General features: G+C 51.6%; 1 protein-coding gene across 1 annotated transcript; it reads left to right on the forward strand.

Moving 5' to 3' along the window:
- The first annotated feature begins 1,753 nt into the window (after positions 1 to 1,753).
- LDLRAP1 (low density lipoprotein receptor adaptor protein 1) lies at positions 1,754 to 15,483 on the forward strand. Its single transcript, XM_010003661.1, has 8 exons — positions 1,754 to 1,890; positions 3,410 to 3,522; positions 6,027 to 6,141; positions 8,872 to 8,944; positions 9,652 to 9,735; positions 10,898 to 11,028; positions 13,399 to 13,433; positions 15,339 to 15,483. Exons 1-8 carry the CDS (start codon positions 1,795 to 1,797, stop codon positions 15,481 to 15,483), a joined length of 792 nt encoding a protein of 263 aa, XP_010001963.1. The 5' UTR covers positions 1,754 to 1,794.
- The last annotated feature ends 2,151 nt before the right edge of the window (positions 15,484 to 17,634 follow it).

Raw genomic sequence — 17,634 nt, forward strand, 5'->3', positions numbered from 1 at the left:
GGGTTGGGGGGCCTGTGTGGCAGATGTGGGGTGCACAGCTCACACCTTACACACTGTCCCCGTGGCTGCCTGGGGGGGCATCACCATCACCCGTGGGATGGACCCACCCTGGGGCACCCGTGGGTGAGGAGGAGGGTTGGGAACAGGATGCACGGAGGAGCCTCTGGGTCTGTCTCATGCTGCCTCGGGAGCTCCTTCCCTTCTGAAAGCACTTCAGTGGTTGCACTGAAACCGCTCCCGTTTCTGTCCCACTGGGGCCTGGCTGCAGGATTGTCCCAGGGCACGTGGGCTGCTCGGAGGGTCCCCATCCTTGGGCAGGCCCTACCTGCCCCGCACGGGATATGGGACCACACCTGGCTAGTGAGACAGGTTGTGTGGGCCCAGCAGGGACAAACCACCCCAACGTGCTCACCTGGCTTCGGCCACCGAGGGTGGGAGGGCAGCAGCAGCACCCTTGGCCTTTGAGAAATCCAGGCTTTTTTGCTGGCAGCCTTTGTTTCTAGCTGGGGTGGAAGCCACCTGCAGCATCCCACCTGTCCTTGGGTTTTCCTTTCCCTCTCCAGGTGTGGGACCTGAGTGTTGGCCACGGAGCCCCTGCCCTCCTCAAACCCTGCCTCCCCCTGGGGCTGCTCCCACCTCACCTTGCCTTTAGCCCGTGGGCTGGGTCACCATCTGGCACCCAGGCTGGGAGTGGTGCTGGGGTTTATGGCTTATCTCCCATCTCACCTTCCCGGGGAAAGCTGAGTCACCCAAGTCACCAGGGGTTACCCCTGGGCCCTGCCCTCCCTGCTCTGTGGGATTGCAGGGAGCTGGATCCGCAGCAGCAAAGCCTTCAGGGACAGGTTTTATCTCTGTTGAGTCTTCTCTCTGGGAGCCCCATCACTCCCCGGGGCTGTGGGGCACCTCGAGGGGGGGGCTGTGGTTTGTTGCAAGACCTTCCTTAAACATGAGAGCTGCAGATCCTGGGCTGCCAGCTCCCTATCTGGAAGTTACCTCCTGAGGTGCAATTCCAGGCTTAGAAATACCCACCTGACTCTGTTTGGTCCCCAAGTTAGCTCTGTGTTTAGGACTCTTCACCCTCCCAGTGCTTAAAGGTCTCAGTGCCAATGTTCTCAGGAGTTTCCAGGGGAGAGCAGACACCTTGCTGAGGTTTCCCCTGTGTGATGGGCTCCTCAGGGCTGTTGGTGACCGATGTAGCAGGTGGCAGCACATCACCTGGGTCCCTGGAGCCATGTGTGGGCTTAGCCAGCAGCAAATCCCATCTTAGCCTCAGTGGGAAGGTGAGGTTATTGCTGCACATGGGGCAGCAGTGACCCCCCCCTTCCTGCACCTGGCTGGGGCTGATGCTCAGTGTCCTCTTGGCTGTGGTGTGACCCTGGGCACTCACAATTAAACAGAGGAGCTAATGGATCATAAAGGGTCACTACTGTTTGTTGTGGCTCCTGGAAAAAATCTGGGAGGTTTGTTCTTGCTGTCTTGGAGAGCTGGGGAGGCTGATGGTGAGGTCCCCTGTGAAGGCCTCGTGGTTACTGTGTGGCTCAAGTGTTCTATCACCTCCTCTGACAGCCAGGGCTCCTTTCCCAGTGCCACATCAGAGCCATGGCAGCACTGGGAGCTCCCAGCTGCTTGGGCATGGGGGTCCAGGCAGTAGCTAAACCATCGCTCTGCTCAGACCTAAGCCCTCCCTCAGGGCTTGGTGGGTATCCTTGTGTGTTTGGGAATCTAAGAGCCTCTAATTGCCTTCTAGAGCTCCCAGAGAACTGGACAGACACCCGTGAGACACTGCTGGAGGGGATGCTCTTCAGCCTCAAGTACATGGGCATGACACTAGTGGAGCAGCCCAAGGGAGAGGAGCTCTCTGCAGCTGCTGTCAAAAGGATCGTCGCTACCGTGAGTGTCTGTGCTGGAGCAGAGCCCTGTCCTGCTGCTCAGACTGAGTCTGTCCCCAGGGAGTTTTGGAAGCCACAGGTCTGGAGACCCTGCTGTATGTCTGTGGGCTGGAGGGTGCCAGGATTGCAGGTCCAGCCCTTCCAGGGATGAGCAGGTGTCTGGTGGTGTAGGCAGAAACACAGAGAGCAGCAGTGAGAAGCCCTTGGGGCTGACCCTGGCTCATGGATGGGACAGGCTCTGGAGAGCTGGAGTTATGTGTCTGGGCTCTGGCTCCCCTTGATAAGCTTTGGGTGACCCTGGGTGTGGAAGGATTCTCTGACCTGGTGAAATCAGCCTTCCCCAGGGCCATGACTCCTCTCACAGGGCAGGGACAGGGTCTTGAGTGCATCCAGCACATGCCCAAGGGCTGGCATGCTCTTCTGGGGTTTTCTACTCAGGATTTGGAGGGTTAAGAGGAGAAGGGAGCAGGACAGTATGGTAACTTCTGATGCAAGAGGGACTGATTTTCAGCCACCCTCTAGCACCAGGCCTGCCTGGAGCCCCTGCTCACTGGGTTCCAAGTAAAATTAATGCTTCTTTAAGCCCTTATAAAGCTGAATGAAGCAAAGACCCAATTGTACAGTTAACCATCGTAAAACTCAATGGGGTGGTGAGCTGTGCTGGGTAATGACAGAGCCTTTCCTGGCACGTGCTGAGCTGGATGGGAGGGGAGAGCTCACATGAAACAGGATCTGCTGGCAGAGCCCTTCGTGTCTTCTCTGGTGAACTGAGAATGGAGCCTTTAAATAAAAACCCCAGGGCTGAGGCCAGCCTTTGAGGGGCAGGACTGACCACTGGCCAGGCTGGATGTGGCTCAAGTGAGGTCCCCAGAGAGCAGGGCTGGGAGCCAGGTCTGCAGGCTGCAACTAGCTGGAGGAGGTTTTCTGTTTGGGCTTTTTTTTTTTTTGGAGAGAAGCTGGGCAATGAGGTGAGCTTACATCCTGAAGGCTGACAGCATGAGGCTACTTAATAAGAGAAAGTGGCCCTTAAAAGTCTAGTTACTTTTTAAGCTGGTCTTCTTGGTGTGGGGGTGCTTTGCCACTCGGGTTTGACAGCAGAGCTCAAAGGTGGCAGCTGCTTGGAGCCCATGTCCTGCAGAACTGTCTCCCTTGTTCATACTGATGTCCCCCTGTGCTCCAGAGCTGGCTCTAAGGACAGAACCCCCAGGGGTGAAGCACCTCACAGAGGTGCTGGGCTGGAAGTACCTCCATGGGGTGTGAGGTGGAGGGTGTGTGTCCTTGTCTCCTTAATGCTAAACAATCACTGCTTCAGGGAAGGAAAGGTTTCAGTGAGTGCTTTATCACACCTGGTCATAAATTCGCTCCGGTACTAACGAGCACTATTAACATGCCTGTTAGGTCACACTGGTACTAACAAGTGCTATTAATGTGCCTGTTAGGGTCTGGAGTCTCTGCTCAGGTACCTTTGGACATGAGTTTTAAACACCTGTAACTTTCCTCTCCCCCTTTTCCTTCCAAAGGCAAAAGCAAGTGGAAAGAAGCTGCAGAAGGTGACTCTGAAAGTCTCACCCAGGGGGATCGTGTTAAACGACAGTGGAACCAACGAGCTGATCGAGAACATCTCCATATACAGGTGGGCCCTGGGGGGCACGTCAGGGGGGGCTGCTCTGAGGCTCCTCGTCTTCTCCAGTCTCCTGGGCTGAACTGGCTGGCTGGCCATCATGTTTTGATGGAAAGCAATGGTGGGGGAAGGAGGGTGGTTGCCAAACTTAAGGTAAATTTATGTCTGGTGCAATAAGTGTCCAGCCAGGGGTAAGGAATGACATGATGAGGCTGGAGGTGCTGTGTGTGCAGACTGCAGATCCACAGCCAAGAGCTCTGCAGCCATGGGTGGTTTACTGCTCAGTTTTGGCCACAGAAGGGCCGAAGCACCTGGGGTGATGGCAGGAGTTGAGCACAGAGGATGGTCAGAGCACCTCTGAGCAGGTGAGGGCATGAGTGCCAGAGCTGGATCTGGCTGCTCTGCACCTCTTGTGTGTTTAGAAAGCTCTGACCAGAGCTGGTTGAGACCAGTGTGGGGAGGGTGAGGATGGTTTATCCCGTCCGCTTCTCGGACTTGGGTGAGTGTTTCTTCCAAAGAGGCTGGAGGCAGGTGCAGGGCTGGCAGAGCTGAGCTCAGCTCAGATCTGGCCCTTTCCATGTCCTCCATCCCTGCTCCCCCTGGCTCCTCTCCTGTCCTTCCCACTGTGCTGATCGAGGGCAGGGAGCGCTGGCTCGGGGGCTCTCTGACCAGGCTGCTCCTCCCCTGCTGCTCTCCCCTCCAGCCCAAGCAGTGGTGCAGAGCCCCTGTGCTGAGCCCCAGCCCTCCCCAGGGCACAAACCTGCTGCTCAAAAGCAGAGCTGGGCCAGACAGCCACAAACACCATCACACCACTGCCAGGGTGGCTGTGAACGAGCCGTGGTGCCGCGGGTTTTTAGATGCTGCCTTAAATTCTGCCTGGACACTTTAACAGCTGGTGATAAAGCTGCTGCTCCTGGTCTGTGCTTGTGCATGAGCATCCCCTGGTTCAGGTGACTGGAGTCAGTGCATCCTGAAGAGGCTGTTGACATGGGGACAGCTGCTGCTGATGGTCCCAGGGCTTTCCTCTAACACCTCTCCTGTCTTCTCTTTGCTTTTTCTGCTCACTGGGGAGATGCCAGCTCTGAGCTCTTGCCCCAGATCAGGTTTTTGGGCAGGACAACATGGCCATGGCTAAGGCACAGCCACTGTCACTAGATGTGCCCCAGAGGCTTTGGTCATAAAACTGGCTCAGCTCAGAGGCAGGTCTGATTTATCCTTTCCCTGGAAATTAATGGCCAGAGAATATCAAGCTGAGCACTGGGTGTTGCTGGAAGGGCCTGTGCAGGCCTTCCACAGCTCCATCACATTTATTATAAGAGTGGAGGAAAATGGGAGAAAAGAGTGAACTTCCCAGTGCCTCTTCAATACAGAGCACAGCTCAGCTCTGGAGAACAAAATATAGGCCATTAAGCAGAGGTTTCCTCTCACAGCAAGAAACTAATGCAGTATAAATAAATTCTGATTGTGACCCTTAATTTAAAAGGGTCACTGCAAACTCTTTGGGGCAACAAGAACAGGAGCTGAACAAGCACTGTGAGACCATGGAGAAACTCACCAAAGTGTCCCACTTTTTCTTTGGCATTTTCTCTTTCCTGGTCACCTGTTTGTTCTGTTGCATGCCCAGGAAAGAGGTTTGCTCATTTGTGGCACCTTCTGCCTTCCACTAAACCTCTGGGGCTGCTCCAGCCATTGCTTTATGACTTCAGAGGAGACTCCTGCAGCTCCTGGCATGGATGGACCCATGGGAGATGATGGTGGCTGATGCTGAGGGACCCACTGCCCTGCAGAAGGGAGCTGAGCCCTCAGTCACAGTCTGGTCTCCCCAGACAGGTCAGCCTGTTGCTCCTCCAGAACCTTGTTGGCATTTTGGAGTCAGCCCTGGTCCCTGGGCAGAGCTGTGCTGGGGATGCTCCACTGGGGAGGCTGAGCCTCCTTCCCTGTGTCCCATGTGTTCAGGGGTCTTGGAGCATCCCTTCTGCTACTGCAGATCTTGGAGCCTGAATTCCAGCCTTTCTGACAGGTTTCCTTGGGTGCTGCCCTTGCATCAATTTCCTTCCCTGGTTTGAGCCTTGAAATTAAGTTGTAGGCTGGGAACAAATCCTCCTCTCTTCTTGGGAGCTTGTCCTCCTGGGAAGATCTTCTGGAGTCTCTTTTCTGAAGACAGAGCATTTGTCAGGCTGGCACCCTGCAGAGCCCTTACCTTCTCTAACCTGTCCTTTTCCTTGAGGTGAAACATTTTCTCTCCTCTCCTGCCTCTCTGTGTGGTGCTCTTGGTTCATGCCTTGGCTGTGGGAGTCTTTCTGGGCTTCTCTTACACTCAAGCCAGTGTCATCAATTCCTGCTTTGGGAAGGAGTTCCATCAAAGCCTGGTAACATTCCTGTGCTCCCTTTGCCTTCCCTGCTTGGCCTTGGAGCTGGAAGACCTGGGGTAGGAGCTTGCTGGCAGGTCAGAGGAGGGGTTGGTTGATCTCCCTTGGCTCAGTGCCCCAGACAAGACGTGTCATTGTGTCTTTCAGGATATCCTACTGCACGGCAGACAAGACCCACGATAAAGTGTTTGCCTACATTGCCCAGAACCAGCTCAATGAGAACCTGGAGTGCCATGCCTTCCTCTGTACCAAACGGAAAATGGTCAGTCCAGAGGAAGAAATGGGGATGTGGCTGGAGGAGGAGGAAGCAGAGAGGGGCTGTGCTGGTGAGATAACAGCTTTGCCCATAGTTAGGTGGGTCCCTGCCCCAGCCAACAGCCACGGGAGAGCACCCACCCTCCTGCTGTGGTGATCCCAGCTGTGCTGCCCAGACCCTGCCCATAGCTGCTCCAACGGGCTTAGCTCCAGGCTGGATTCAGCCCATCATCTTGGCAGGTAAAAGCTTTTCTGCCCTGAGGTCTGGGGCAGGGGTGAGAGGACCAGGGCCTGCCCCAGCACCTGCATCCCCCCCTGCTGTGCTCAGCTCCAGCTGCTGGGACTGTCCCTGCTCAGCCCCCACTTCCCAGATGCCAGAGCCACTCTGAGCCCAGCGTGCAGGGAGGCTTTGGCAGTGAGGACATCTCTGGGGGGCCTGGCAGTGGGGTGCCCAGGGACCACCTCATTGAGGGGAGGCATTTAGCCAGCAGTTCTGGGCTCCCCTCCCTGGCTTCCTTCCATTTCTTGTCCTCGAGGCTCCTTGTCCAATTTTTAGTGGCATCTTTGCAGACACAACCACACAGGGAACCCTGCTGGTTGCTGAAGATGGGCTTAGAGCAGAGACCTGCAGAAAGAAAAGAGTCTTTGGCTCTTGCTTGCAACTTAACCTGCTTGTGGGATTTTTTCCTGCTGGTTCAGTGTGTCAGGGTGGGCAGGGACCCAGCACCAGTGACCCAGCACCAGTGACCCAGCAAGGAAGAGGAGCAGGTCACAGGGTATTACAGGCTGTGTGTGGGGTAAGGAGAGCCCTGGGGGTCTCTCCAGTGGAGCCAGGGCTGGGGCTGAGTCCCCTCCCAACTTCAAAGACAACAAAGAAGGGCCTTTAGGACAGAGGAAGGGAAGGTCACGTCACATCCCTGTGCCCCTAGAAATTCTTCCCCTGTGGCTTGAGCAGAGAAGAGGATCTCCCAAATCCCCAAAGAACCAAACCTCCTGAGAGCGCTTCCCAGCTGATGCATCCCAGCATGGTGATTCCTGGGTCCTCACAAGCATCCCTGTGCCCAAGCATGGCCACCCCACATCTGTTAATATTCTGGGCTTCTCCCAACACTTGTCTTTTTTTCCTTGGAGAGAATAATGGAAGCTCCAAGTTGTCTCCTTCCCACGTCGTGTGCTCCAGTCCTGGCACGAAGATAAGCTTCGCTCTGCAAATTAAAATTTAAATCTCTCCAGTGGTAAAAGAATTATCTCAGTGGTACATCAGCTTAGTGTGTCTCCCTCCAAACTAAAGTTCTCCAAGGCCTTTTGTGGAAAAAAAAAAAAAAGGGATTAATATTGTTTTTTCCCTTGTCATTAAGGCACATGAATGTCATGCTGGCAATGTCCTGCTCCCAGACCCGGGGCAGGGTCCCTAAATGTAAGCACAGCTCCCAGTCATGGACATATAATTAGTCCATATTTTTAGTTCCTGGGTAATTCTCAACGGTAGTTGAGTCTATTAAACTTGATTCAGATGTGACAGCTTAAATTGTAAACAGCTGTGAGGAGTTTCATACTTAATTACCATATTTAAGTTTTTGCCATAAAGCGTTTGTACTTCCATCAAAGATGTAAATAGCTCAGACATGCAAATGAGCTCTCCTGCTTTGTGAGCTTTAATTGGCAGTGATGGGTTTGCTGGGTCTTCTTGCAACCTCCTGTGCAGGAGGTTTTTGGGGGACCTCTGTTTTTTGGGGGATGCCTGTGCTCTGCTCCTGCTTCCCCTGCCATCTCCATCCTCCCAGCTCCCGGGACATGGGTCGGGATTTGTTTAGTTTGCAACTTCCTAAAACAAACTTGTGCCTCAAGGCTCCTGTGCTGTGTCAGCCTTGCAGAGTGGGGCTCGTTATCTCCCTGTACTTAAACTGCTCATGAGCTCTGCCTTCTCCTAATGAAACTGGCATTTATGTCACTATTCATACGTCTCCAGCATCTCAGGCTATTTGAGGTGCTGGGGTTTGTGATGCTGCTCTTGGCTTGGGAGGAATGGAGGGACTGAAGGGGACATCCCCACTCATGCTGCAGCCCTGGTTGTTATGAAGCAAACCCAGGCTGGTGGTCTCAGCCAAGGGAAGACCCTGGGGTCTCTGTGGGAAAGAGCTGCAAATTCGTGGTGTTTCACCTTGTTGTCTGTTGCTCTCGGAGCCTCCTTGTGCGGGTGCTGGAAGGGACAAAAGCACAGCCCTGCCCTGGCTCTGCTGTGGCTGACAGTGCTCCAGGTCCAGCTGCTGGTTCCCTTTGAGATGTTGGTCTTTCTGGTAATGCTGGGTACCACACAGCCCAGCCCTGGAGCAGGGAGACACATCCCTTGGGAAGCTGCGAGGATGACCCGAGGGATGTGCAGCACTTCCACTTGGTCAGATCATGCTTTGTGTGGGGTGCAGGAAGAGCTGCATGGTCTGGAGTGGCTCCCTTTTCCCCCATCCATCAGCCTGGTGCCTGTGACAGCCCTGTCCCTGCCTCCTCCATCTTCCATGACACCTAAAGTCGTGTCTACAATGAGCTGCATGTCCTACATGGAGCAAGTCTCTGCTTCCATCAATATTTGATCAGCCCTCCCCAGCCAGGCAGGGAGCGTGTGGAGCAGAGGACTGGCTGGATCCAGGTTAATATGAATCTGGAAAGCAAAACCTCCAAATTATTTAAACCTACCCCAGGACCTGTGGATTAACTTTCTGCTTCACCTCTGTCTTTCCAGGCACAAGCTGTCACCCTCACTGTAGCCCAGGCCTTCAAAATTGCTTTTGAGTTATGGCAAGCAGCTAAGGAAGGTGAGTCTTTTTTCCCCTCTTCCCACCCTTCATGGGAGAGCTCAAGGGATGACTGGGTTTTTTCTAGCTTTTGAGGACATTTTCCTCTTGCCCTTTGGATTTCCAGGTTGCTGTTAGGGTTGGTCGAAGCTTTGGTGTGCTTTAAGGCATCTTCCAGGGAGGAAGCATCCACAGCTTCACAGGTTGCCCAGGGAAGCTGTGGCTGCCAGATTTTCAGGTTGCTGTTAGGGTTGGTCCAAGCTTTGGTGTACTTTAAGGCACACAGGTTGCCCAGGGAAGCTGTGGCTGCCCCATCCCTGGCAGTGTTGAAGGGCAGGTTGGATGGGGCTTGGAGCAACCTGGGCTGGTGGGAGGTGTCCCTGCCCATGCAGGGGGTTGCATCTAGATGATCTTTAAGGTCCTTTCCAGCCCAAACCATTCTATGATTCCAGGTTTCTCTGAACAGCCTTGGAAATGCAGCCAAGTTTTGGCTGTGCTGCTGCCTCCCAAGTGGGGTGTGGAGGCTGTGGTGCTTCTCTGTGATACCTCAGCTCTGCCAGCAAAACCCTGGGGTTTTGATTTCACCTTCCATGAGATTGTAGAACACACCTTGGTCTGCTGTGGGCAGAGGAGACCTGGTTGTCCATCCTAGCTGTCCCCTGCCCCTCCTCCCAGAAGGCTGCAGGGAAGCAGCCCACAGGCAGTGATGGGGTCTCCTCCTTTTGCAGAGAAGGAGAAGCGGGAAAGGTCCATCTTGGAAGGAGAAGGGACAAGCAGCTCCAGCTCAGATGCCCCTGCCCATCCTGACACACGTAAGTCACCAACAGCAGAGCTTGGTTTCAGGCTTGGGAATGGGGAACAGCCTGAGATCTGCAGGGTTTTCCTGAATGGGGCAGGCTCCTGGGAGGGCTTTGAAGACCAGCAAGGTGCAAGTTGGGAGCAAGGAACAAATTATTTGGGCCCAAAAGTCTTGCCATCCTATCAGCTGAAGGAGGTGGACATGGAGGTGCCACTTTCCCTCCACCTCCCCTAAAGAAGGAGAGATGCATGAAAATAAAACAATTAAATAGTAAAACCCTTCATAATTCATGCCTGGCCCTGGGTCCTCTGCTGCCTCTGGAACACGAGACATGGAGCCAGGGAGAAGTGGGACAAAAGGCTAATCTCTCTTCCATGCTGGCCATGGAGATAAGAGGATTTGGCACGGAGGAAAATAGCATTAAACTGGGCATCCTTCCAGGCTGGCACGTCTTGTTTCTTCGTGTGCAGGCCCAGGACTGAAGGGATCTGTCACAAGTGGTGGCACATGGGGACAAACGAGGCCCAGGGCTGCCACAGGTGTTGGAATAAGCTCTGACATCTGCCCAGGGGATGCTCCACAGCTGGGAGCCCTTACTGCAGAGTGATGGGAGGACCTGAGGCTTTCCTGGAACAGCCCAGACCACAGTGTACCAGCAGCTCCCAAACTTCAAACTGCTCCTCACCCAGTGCAGGATTTGCCCTTGGTCCTATCAAATAATGGTGCATCTTTGTAAGGCACTGAATTGATGCTGTGGGCTGAGCTGAGGATATTGCAGACGGTCTGTTCCAGTCCTGGGACTGGGATGGATTCTTGGAGTGGGGATGGGTGTCCTGGGGTGGGATGTGTCAGTTTTGCCCTGGGCTGATCTTTTCTCACCCTGAACATAAGCAGGTTCCCAGGAGTTTCCAGCAATGGTTGCTGAAGGGACAATTTGGCTGATCCTCCCCTTTGTCCCTGTTGAAGGGTCTTGGTTGCTGAATCTGAGCATCATTAATTATTTGGGATGAAACCTGAAGGCAGCTCCTCCATGCTAGAAAATGGGGCAATCCTGAAGGAACTGGATGAGCCCTTTGATCCCCCTCTTGAGGGGAAGCCATTCCTGCAAAAAGGTTTGGTTTCATGTCACCTCTTCTCCCCTCCCCTGCCTCATTTCCTCTCCCCTCTGTTCACAGCAGCAGCCACGGGCAACTTGCTGGATTTAGAAGATCCTGCCAAATCACCCCTGTCCAGCAGCACAAACTCCCCACAGTTGGACAACAACATGTTTGGGCCCAGCTCCTCTGTAAATAACAACGTGGTGTGGGTAAGTGTGTGCCCTGGGGTCTGCTGAGCCAGGGGGCTGTGATGCCACCTCCTTTTCATGTGCTCTGTCTCCCATCATGGGGCTTTTTCCTGGATAAAACCTCCTGGGAACTCTGGTGTGGTTGATCCATTCAGGCAGGGGTTCAGAGGTGCCCAAGTGAGCTGGGTTTTGGTGTCCTGCTCAAAATGATCAATTAGTGGTGGAGCACCTGCTGCCCCTGGTAGGCTCCATAAATGACTGGAGGAGATGGTGAGGCTCTCTGAGAACCACCACTGTCAGATAATTGAATATTACTTATTCCTGAGCAGCATTTCTCAGTGGTTTGTCACTTAATTGAGAGACCACCTAACTGCTCTCTTCAGGGGAAAGAAAATCATTATGTTGATGGCTTTTGTTTACTGTTTACCAAAGCCAAGTTAAATTTGTGTTCGTTATTACTCTTATTTTTCCCCTGTGGTTGTATCTGGCCTGTGTGAGCATGGGATGGCTTCTCCCACAATGGTCCCAGTCATCTGGCTTAATTGTTTCCTGCATGAATAGAAAAATAATGGCTCAGCCCATATGTCTGGGTGTGCATCCATTGGGGAGCTCCTCAAGTGCTCCAACCATGGACCTCATCCCCACCACGTGTCCTCTCTGGAAAAGCCCTCTGCTAAATCTGGGGGGATTGAATAATAAAGGCCTTTGCCTGGAGCCTGTTTCTGAAGTCTGACAGATCTGAGCCTGAGGTTTTTCAGGATAAACCTAAAGATCAATCCTAAGTCATATCAAATCCTGGAGGTTTATCAGCACTCTCTGAAACCTCCTTGCTTGCAGAGTTTTCACACTTTACATATCACATGAGGTCTGTAAGTGCCTCACCAGGTGGTGGGAATAGTCAGGTCTGTCCAAGCAAAGCCCTGGCACAGAGCCCATCTTCCTGCATGGGAAGTTTTTCTTCCTCAGTAAAAACTTTCCCTGAGGAGGAGATCAGAGGGAAAGGATCCCAGAGCTGCTTCCAAGCAGCTCAGGTTCCCCCTGTGCTGGAGCAGAGCTGCTTTCCAGGCTCCTGATCCAGAAAAGCCCCAGGGGATGCCTGGAGCATCTTGCCAAGCTGTGTCCATGTGTCCCTCTTGGCAGGATCCCACCACTGTCAGATAATTGAATATTACTTATTCCTGAGCAGCATTTCTCAGTGGTTTGTCACTTAATTGAGAGACCACCTAACTGCTCTCTTCAGGGGAAAGAAAATCATGTTGATGGCTTTTGTTTACTGTTTACCAAAGCCAAGTTAAATTTGTGTTCGTTATTACTCTTATTTTTCCCCTGTGGTTGTATCTGGCCTGTGTGAGCATGGGATGGCTTCTCCCACAATGGTCCCAGTCATCTGGCTTAATTGTTTCCTGCATGAATAGAAAAATAATGGCTCAGCCCATATGTCTGGGTGTGCATCCATTGGGGAGCTCCTCAAGTGCTCCAACCATGGACCTCATCCCCACCACGTGTCCTCTCTGGAAAAGCCCTCTGCTAAATCTGGGGGGATTGAATAATAAAGGCCTTTGCCTGGAGCCTGTTTCTGAAGTCTGACAGATCTGAGCCTGAGGTTTTTCAGGATAAACCTAAAGATCAATCCTAAGTCATATCAAATCCTGGAGGTTTATCAGCACTCTCTGAAACCTCCTTGCTTGCAGAGTTTTCACACTTTACATATCACATGAGGTCTGTAAGTGCCTCACCAGGTGGTGGGAATAGTCAGGTCTGTCCAAGCAAAGCCCTGGCACAGAGCCCATCTTCCTGCATGGGAAGTTTTTCTTCCTCAGTAAAAACTTTCCCTGAGGAGGAGATCAGAGGGAAAGGATCCCAGAGCTGCTTCCAAGCAGCTCAGGTTCCCCCTGTGCTGGAGCAGAGCTGCTTTCCAGGCTCCTGATCCAGAAAAGCCCCAGGGGATGCCTGGAGCATCTTGCCAAGCTGTGTCCATGTGTCCCTCTTGGCAGGATCCCACAGAGTGTGCCAGTCTCGTGGCAGGAGCTGGAAGAGCTGAGGCTGTGGTTAACCCCAGAGGGGCATGTGGTGCAGCTGATGGGCTGGATCCAAGCCCCTGTCCCACCCCTGGGCTGCGAGGGGAGGCTGGTATCCCCAGACTGAGCCCTGGGATCTGCTCTGAGGAGGCCTGGACCACCCAGAGTTACACCTCTTACCTTGGGGCTGGTGCAGAGATAAAACCTGCCCGAGGAGGCAGATTGCCAGAGGATCTTTGCTTTAGGCACTTGGAAGTCAATATGTGTGTATATATTTCTCTGTCTGCTGTGCTGGAGCGCGGAGCTGAATCTCTAAATACACTTTTGTGTGTTCTCTTAGCAACTTGTCTCTCTTTTTATCTCTTTAACAAAGGAAATGGATGATGGTCTCGACGAGGCTTTTTCAAGGTAATTCTAATAACTCCCCTTACAAGTTCACGCCACCAGGGACCAGCCCTGGAGACTTGACTAGTGACTGGCTTTTAATAATGCTTCTAATCTAATCAGCCACCATGATCTGACCTAGGCAGCTGCCCCATCAGTTCCTCAGCTGTTAATTGGGAGATAGGCTTTGAGGCTGGCTGATAAGCCAAATATTTTTACAACCTTTTTAAGGATGGAGAGAGGCTGTATGTGATAGGGAATTTAATTCCTCAAGCAGTTGTTGTGTCCACTCCTGTTTGCCAGGGTGGTTTGAGGCTGCCTGTTTCCAGCCCCTGTGATAACCCTGGTGATGCTGGTCTCAGCTTCTGGCACAGGGGACTTTAGTCTTTGTCACTTCTCTGTGAGGTCTGGGCTAGCCCTGGGACCTCATTCCCCTCTGTCCCCAACCCAGCAGCAGCTCCACCTGTCCTTGCTGCAGCCTGGTTGTGTCAGGGTGACTCTGATGCACCAGTTTCTGGATTCATGCACCTGAGCACATTCAGAGTTCATGGCCGTGGCTTCATTTGGCTTAGTTCACTTCCCAGTCCAAAGCAAGAGCTTCCCTCCCCTTCCAGCTGGGAAGGAGGTGCTGGAAGGTTAATGGTTGTTAGGTTATGGTTGGATTGGATCATCTTAAAGGTCTTTTGCAACCAGAACAATTCTAAGAAAGAGGGAGTCTTGAATAGCCCCATCCCTAGGAGTGTTCAAGAGCAGGTTGGATGGGGCTTGGAGCAACCTGGGCTGGTGGGAGGTGTCCCTGCCCATGCAGGGGGTTGGGACTGGATTATATTTAAGGTCCCTTCCAGCCCAAACAAGTCTGGGATTCTGTGAGTCAGGCAGTAGCAGAGCTGAGCCCAGCACTGTCACCTCTCCGGGGTTTGCAGCAGCACAAACCCTGCCTGCTCAGCCCTGAGGAATCAGACCTTCGTGCCTTGTGTGGCTCTCAGGAATGATTTACAGCTTCCACTTCCACAGTAGCTCTGTCCCAGGTTGTGTTTGCTAAAGGGGCTGCTTGAATTTATGTCTCAACGTTGTCTTGTTTTCCTCACCTCTGCTCCCTGCCCTGCTTAATTAAACAGATGTTGTTGGTTGAGGTCTTTTGGTTTGCATTGCTGGGTGCCAGGCTGTCACATCACCCTTGGCCTGCTGGTGACTCAGTATTTAGTCTGCTCATCCACCCAGGCAGATGCTTCTGAAGTCCTTCCTGAAGCAACTGCATGGCTGGCAGGTTTTCTTCTTTAACTTTGAGGGTCACTCAAGCCCGTGCCTGTGCTGGATGAAACCCCAAATATTTGAATTAACCTTTTGGCCCTGGGTGAATTGATGTTGCATTTTCACAGAGGTATTTAATAACACACCAACAAACTGGGGCTTGTGAGGTTTTGTGAAACAGCCGGGATGGGCTGGAATTAATACCCCCTTAAAGCTGATCCTGTGGCTATTAAACATCCTCTGAGTCCTGCTGTGCCTTAACCCAAGGAGTTAAATGCTTGGGAGCCCTGAACTCCAGCCCACGCTGCTTGTCCAGACACACCAGAGTGAAAACTGAGTCACTGCCACCAGGCTGCTCCTCTGGGCCTTGGCACAGAGATAAGATCCCAGCTAACAAGCCAGCAATAGCTTGGGGAAGGTTCTGCCAGACCATTTAATATATGGGATGTCCAGACTGCAAATTCCCTGGGTGCCTGTAGGGGAAATGTTTGGATAATCCAGCAGCAAAGCTGCAACAAACCAGCTCTCCCCTTCTGCCCTCACTGAATTATTTCATCCCATTGGAGGATTTTGACACGTGGAACTGGAGCTGGGGTTGGGCATTAGGGATGCATCAAGCATCCAGGCTATAAACTGCACTGATTTGTGGTCTTACTTGCTGTTTTTCTCCCCTCTTAGACTGGCTCAGTCAAGAACAAACCCTCATGTCCTCGACACGGGTCTGACTGCTCAAGACATCCAGAGTGCAGAATCGTTCTCACCTGTAGACTGGAATAAAATAGATTCCAACACAGGGGAGAAAGATGATCTCTTCATGTTTTGAGGTCAAATGCATCTAAGAGCTGACAAGAGAATAACCACTAAAAGTTCATGGACTGAATCATGCTGTTCCAGGTGCTGTACACAAGGGACTCTCCTGAGGGCTCTTCACCAAGTCAGCTGATTTTACAGCAGTTTAGACCAAAGCTTTAGAAACCTAATGCAGAGTTTTGTACCTTGCTTTTATCTAAACCACAAGATGCTCTCCAACGTATTTATTCTTAGCAGTTACAGTTTACACGTATTATTGGAAAGTGTGTAGAGCATCTACAGTATTAGGTGGCAATATACCATGGAAGAACCTTCAGCAGTGCCTGTTCCTCTCTTGAAAAAAATACTATGCAACACCAAAGTCTCTCTATACTTTTCTAGACCAAGGTCTGCAGATGCAAATGCAATTGCAAGCACAACTGTTACTTATCCACTGTTTCTTGAACAACACATCACCTGCCGAGGCGAGGGGAGGAGATTTGCAGCAGCTGCTGACACAGTGTTCAAATCAAAGAGGTAGCTGGGATCTTGCTTTTGTTGGGAATGTCTCTGACACTCTCACACTTGTCAATCACCCCAACGTGTTCTGGCTGTTTCTCCACCAGCCTCGGGTGGGAATTGATGCTTTTGTTTTGTTCACCCAAAGACTCTCTGAAGTTTTGCACTTTAAAACTTGAACTGAAAGCAATGGTCCGAATTGTCAAGGCAAGCAGTGCCTGTCCCTTCTCTTCAGAAGCCACTTACCCAAAAAATAGCCCCCTAAAAAACCACCCCAGCCTGGCAATGCTGCAGCTCTGTTTCAGAACTGACTGCTCCCGTGCCCCGTTCCTGCTGTGACTCGGGATCCTGTTGCACTGTTGCCTTCCAAAGCAAAACCACCAGGGAGCAACAATTTGTTTTGCTAAAGCGTATGGGAAGTTGGAGGGTGGGTGAGCCCAGCACACAATAGATCTGTGTTCTTAGCCCTGCTAAGTGGATTTGGCTGTGCCTGCCTTTTTAGTGTCTCAAAACCATTTGGTTGTTGCTCACTCGATAGACTCAAATGGAATTGAATTAGGCAAGACCAATACCTGGATGTTCAGTTAGCAGGAGGTGCCCCTTCCAGCCATGTCCCCATCCCCTTCCCCCCAACATCTCCATGAGCCTTGGGGAGCTGTCTTCATCTGGAATTGAAAATAAGTAATGGAGGTATAAAGCTTATGCTAATTAAAAGATTAAGTTTAATGATCCTAAATAGTCACACTGACAGTTTGCAGTGTTTGTGGCCTTATGTGAAGTATACTAATCTGTTTTATAGATTTGTAACTTGGTTTTGAAACACTAATTCATTCCCCAGATAGCTCTTTATAACTCTCTTAAAACTGCTTGCAGGAAGAAATAAAAAAAAAAAGGAGGAAAACCTCTTTGTCAGCTGTAAGGATTTATTAGGAAACAGCTGAGTGACTCTAACTTAGATTTGGGGATTTTTTTTCCTTAAGTGTTGCTGCGAGAAGGTGTTGAGGACTTGGGAAGCTGACTCATCATGTCTCTCAGTAAAATGGATGCTCTCTTTATCCTCCAAAATTGTGTTTAAACCAATTTTACATCTTGAAACTATCGTGCCCGTGACTTATTTGAGCTTATCTGTAGCATCAGTCTCTTGATCAAAGGAATTATTCCAAGTTTGGCTGCGCTACAGAGGCACAGGGTAGAGACAGGAACCTATTTTATAAGCAACACCAAAACTATGCAGAAGTGGTTGGAGCAAGAGCCTTGTCCTGACCCTGGGGAGTGGTGGTCTTCCTAGGAAAGAGCTTGGGCTGCAGGAATGGGCCTTGAGGATCTCTCTCCTCTTCTAGAGACTTTAGGAGTGTATCCTGAAATGCACAAGACTGTATTTGTGTGTACATAGTTTTTTAAGAAAACCTTCTGCTGTAAAGAATACCTGTACTGAGGAAAATAAACCTTAAACCCTTTTTTTGAAGTCTGTGCTGGGTGAGTTAATTTTTACCGTGGTCCTTTTTAACATGGAGAAGCCTTTGTGTTTCTAACTGGTTGAATTCTCTGTCTCCCTTGGTGTGTAGCAGGAAACAACCAGAAACATCTGCAGGAGGTTTGTGTCCATCAGAAGACTCCTTCCAGGTGGGAAGATGGCTGCAGTTAGACACCAGGAAGTGCTTCCAGG

Source organism: Chaetura pelagica, unplaced genomic scaffold (genome assembly GCF_000747805.2).
Source record: "Chaetura pelagica isolate M959 unplaced genomic scaffold, ChaPel_1.0 scaffold698, whole genome shotgun sequence".
NCBI classification, from domain to species: Eukaryota; Metazoa; Chordata; class Aves; order Apodiformes; family Apodidae; genus Chaetura; species Chaetura pelagica.

Bases quoted from the DNA above. Each gene is read 5' to 3' on its own strand.
- LDLRAP1 (XM_010003661.1), top strand. From the start codon at position 1,795: ATGCTCTTCAGCCTCAAGTACATGGGCATGACACTAGTGGAGCAGCCC. The intron at 1,891-3,409 runs GTGAGTGTCTGT...TTCCTTCCAAAG, and splicing joins TCAAAAGGATCGTCGCTACC to GCAAAAGCAAGTGGAAAGAA. The intron at 6,142-8,871 runs GTCAGTCCAGAG...CTGTCTTTCCAG, and splicing joins TCTGTACCAAACGGAAAATG to GCACAAGCTGTCACCCTCAC.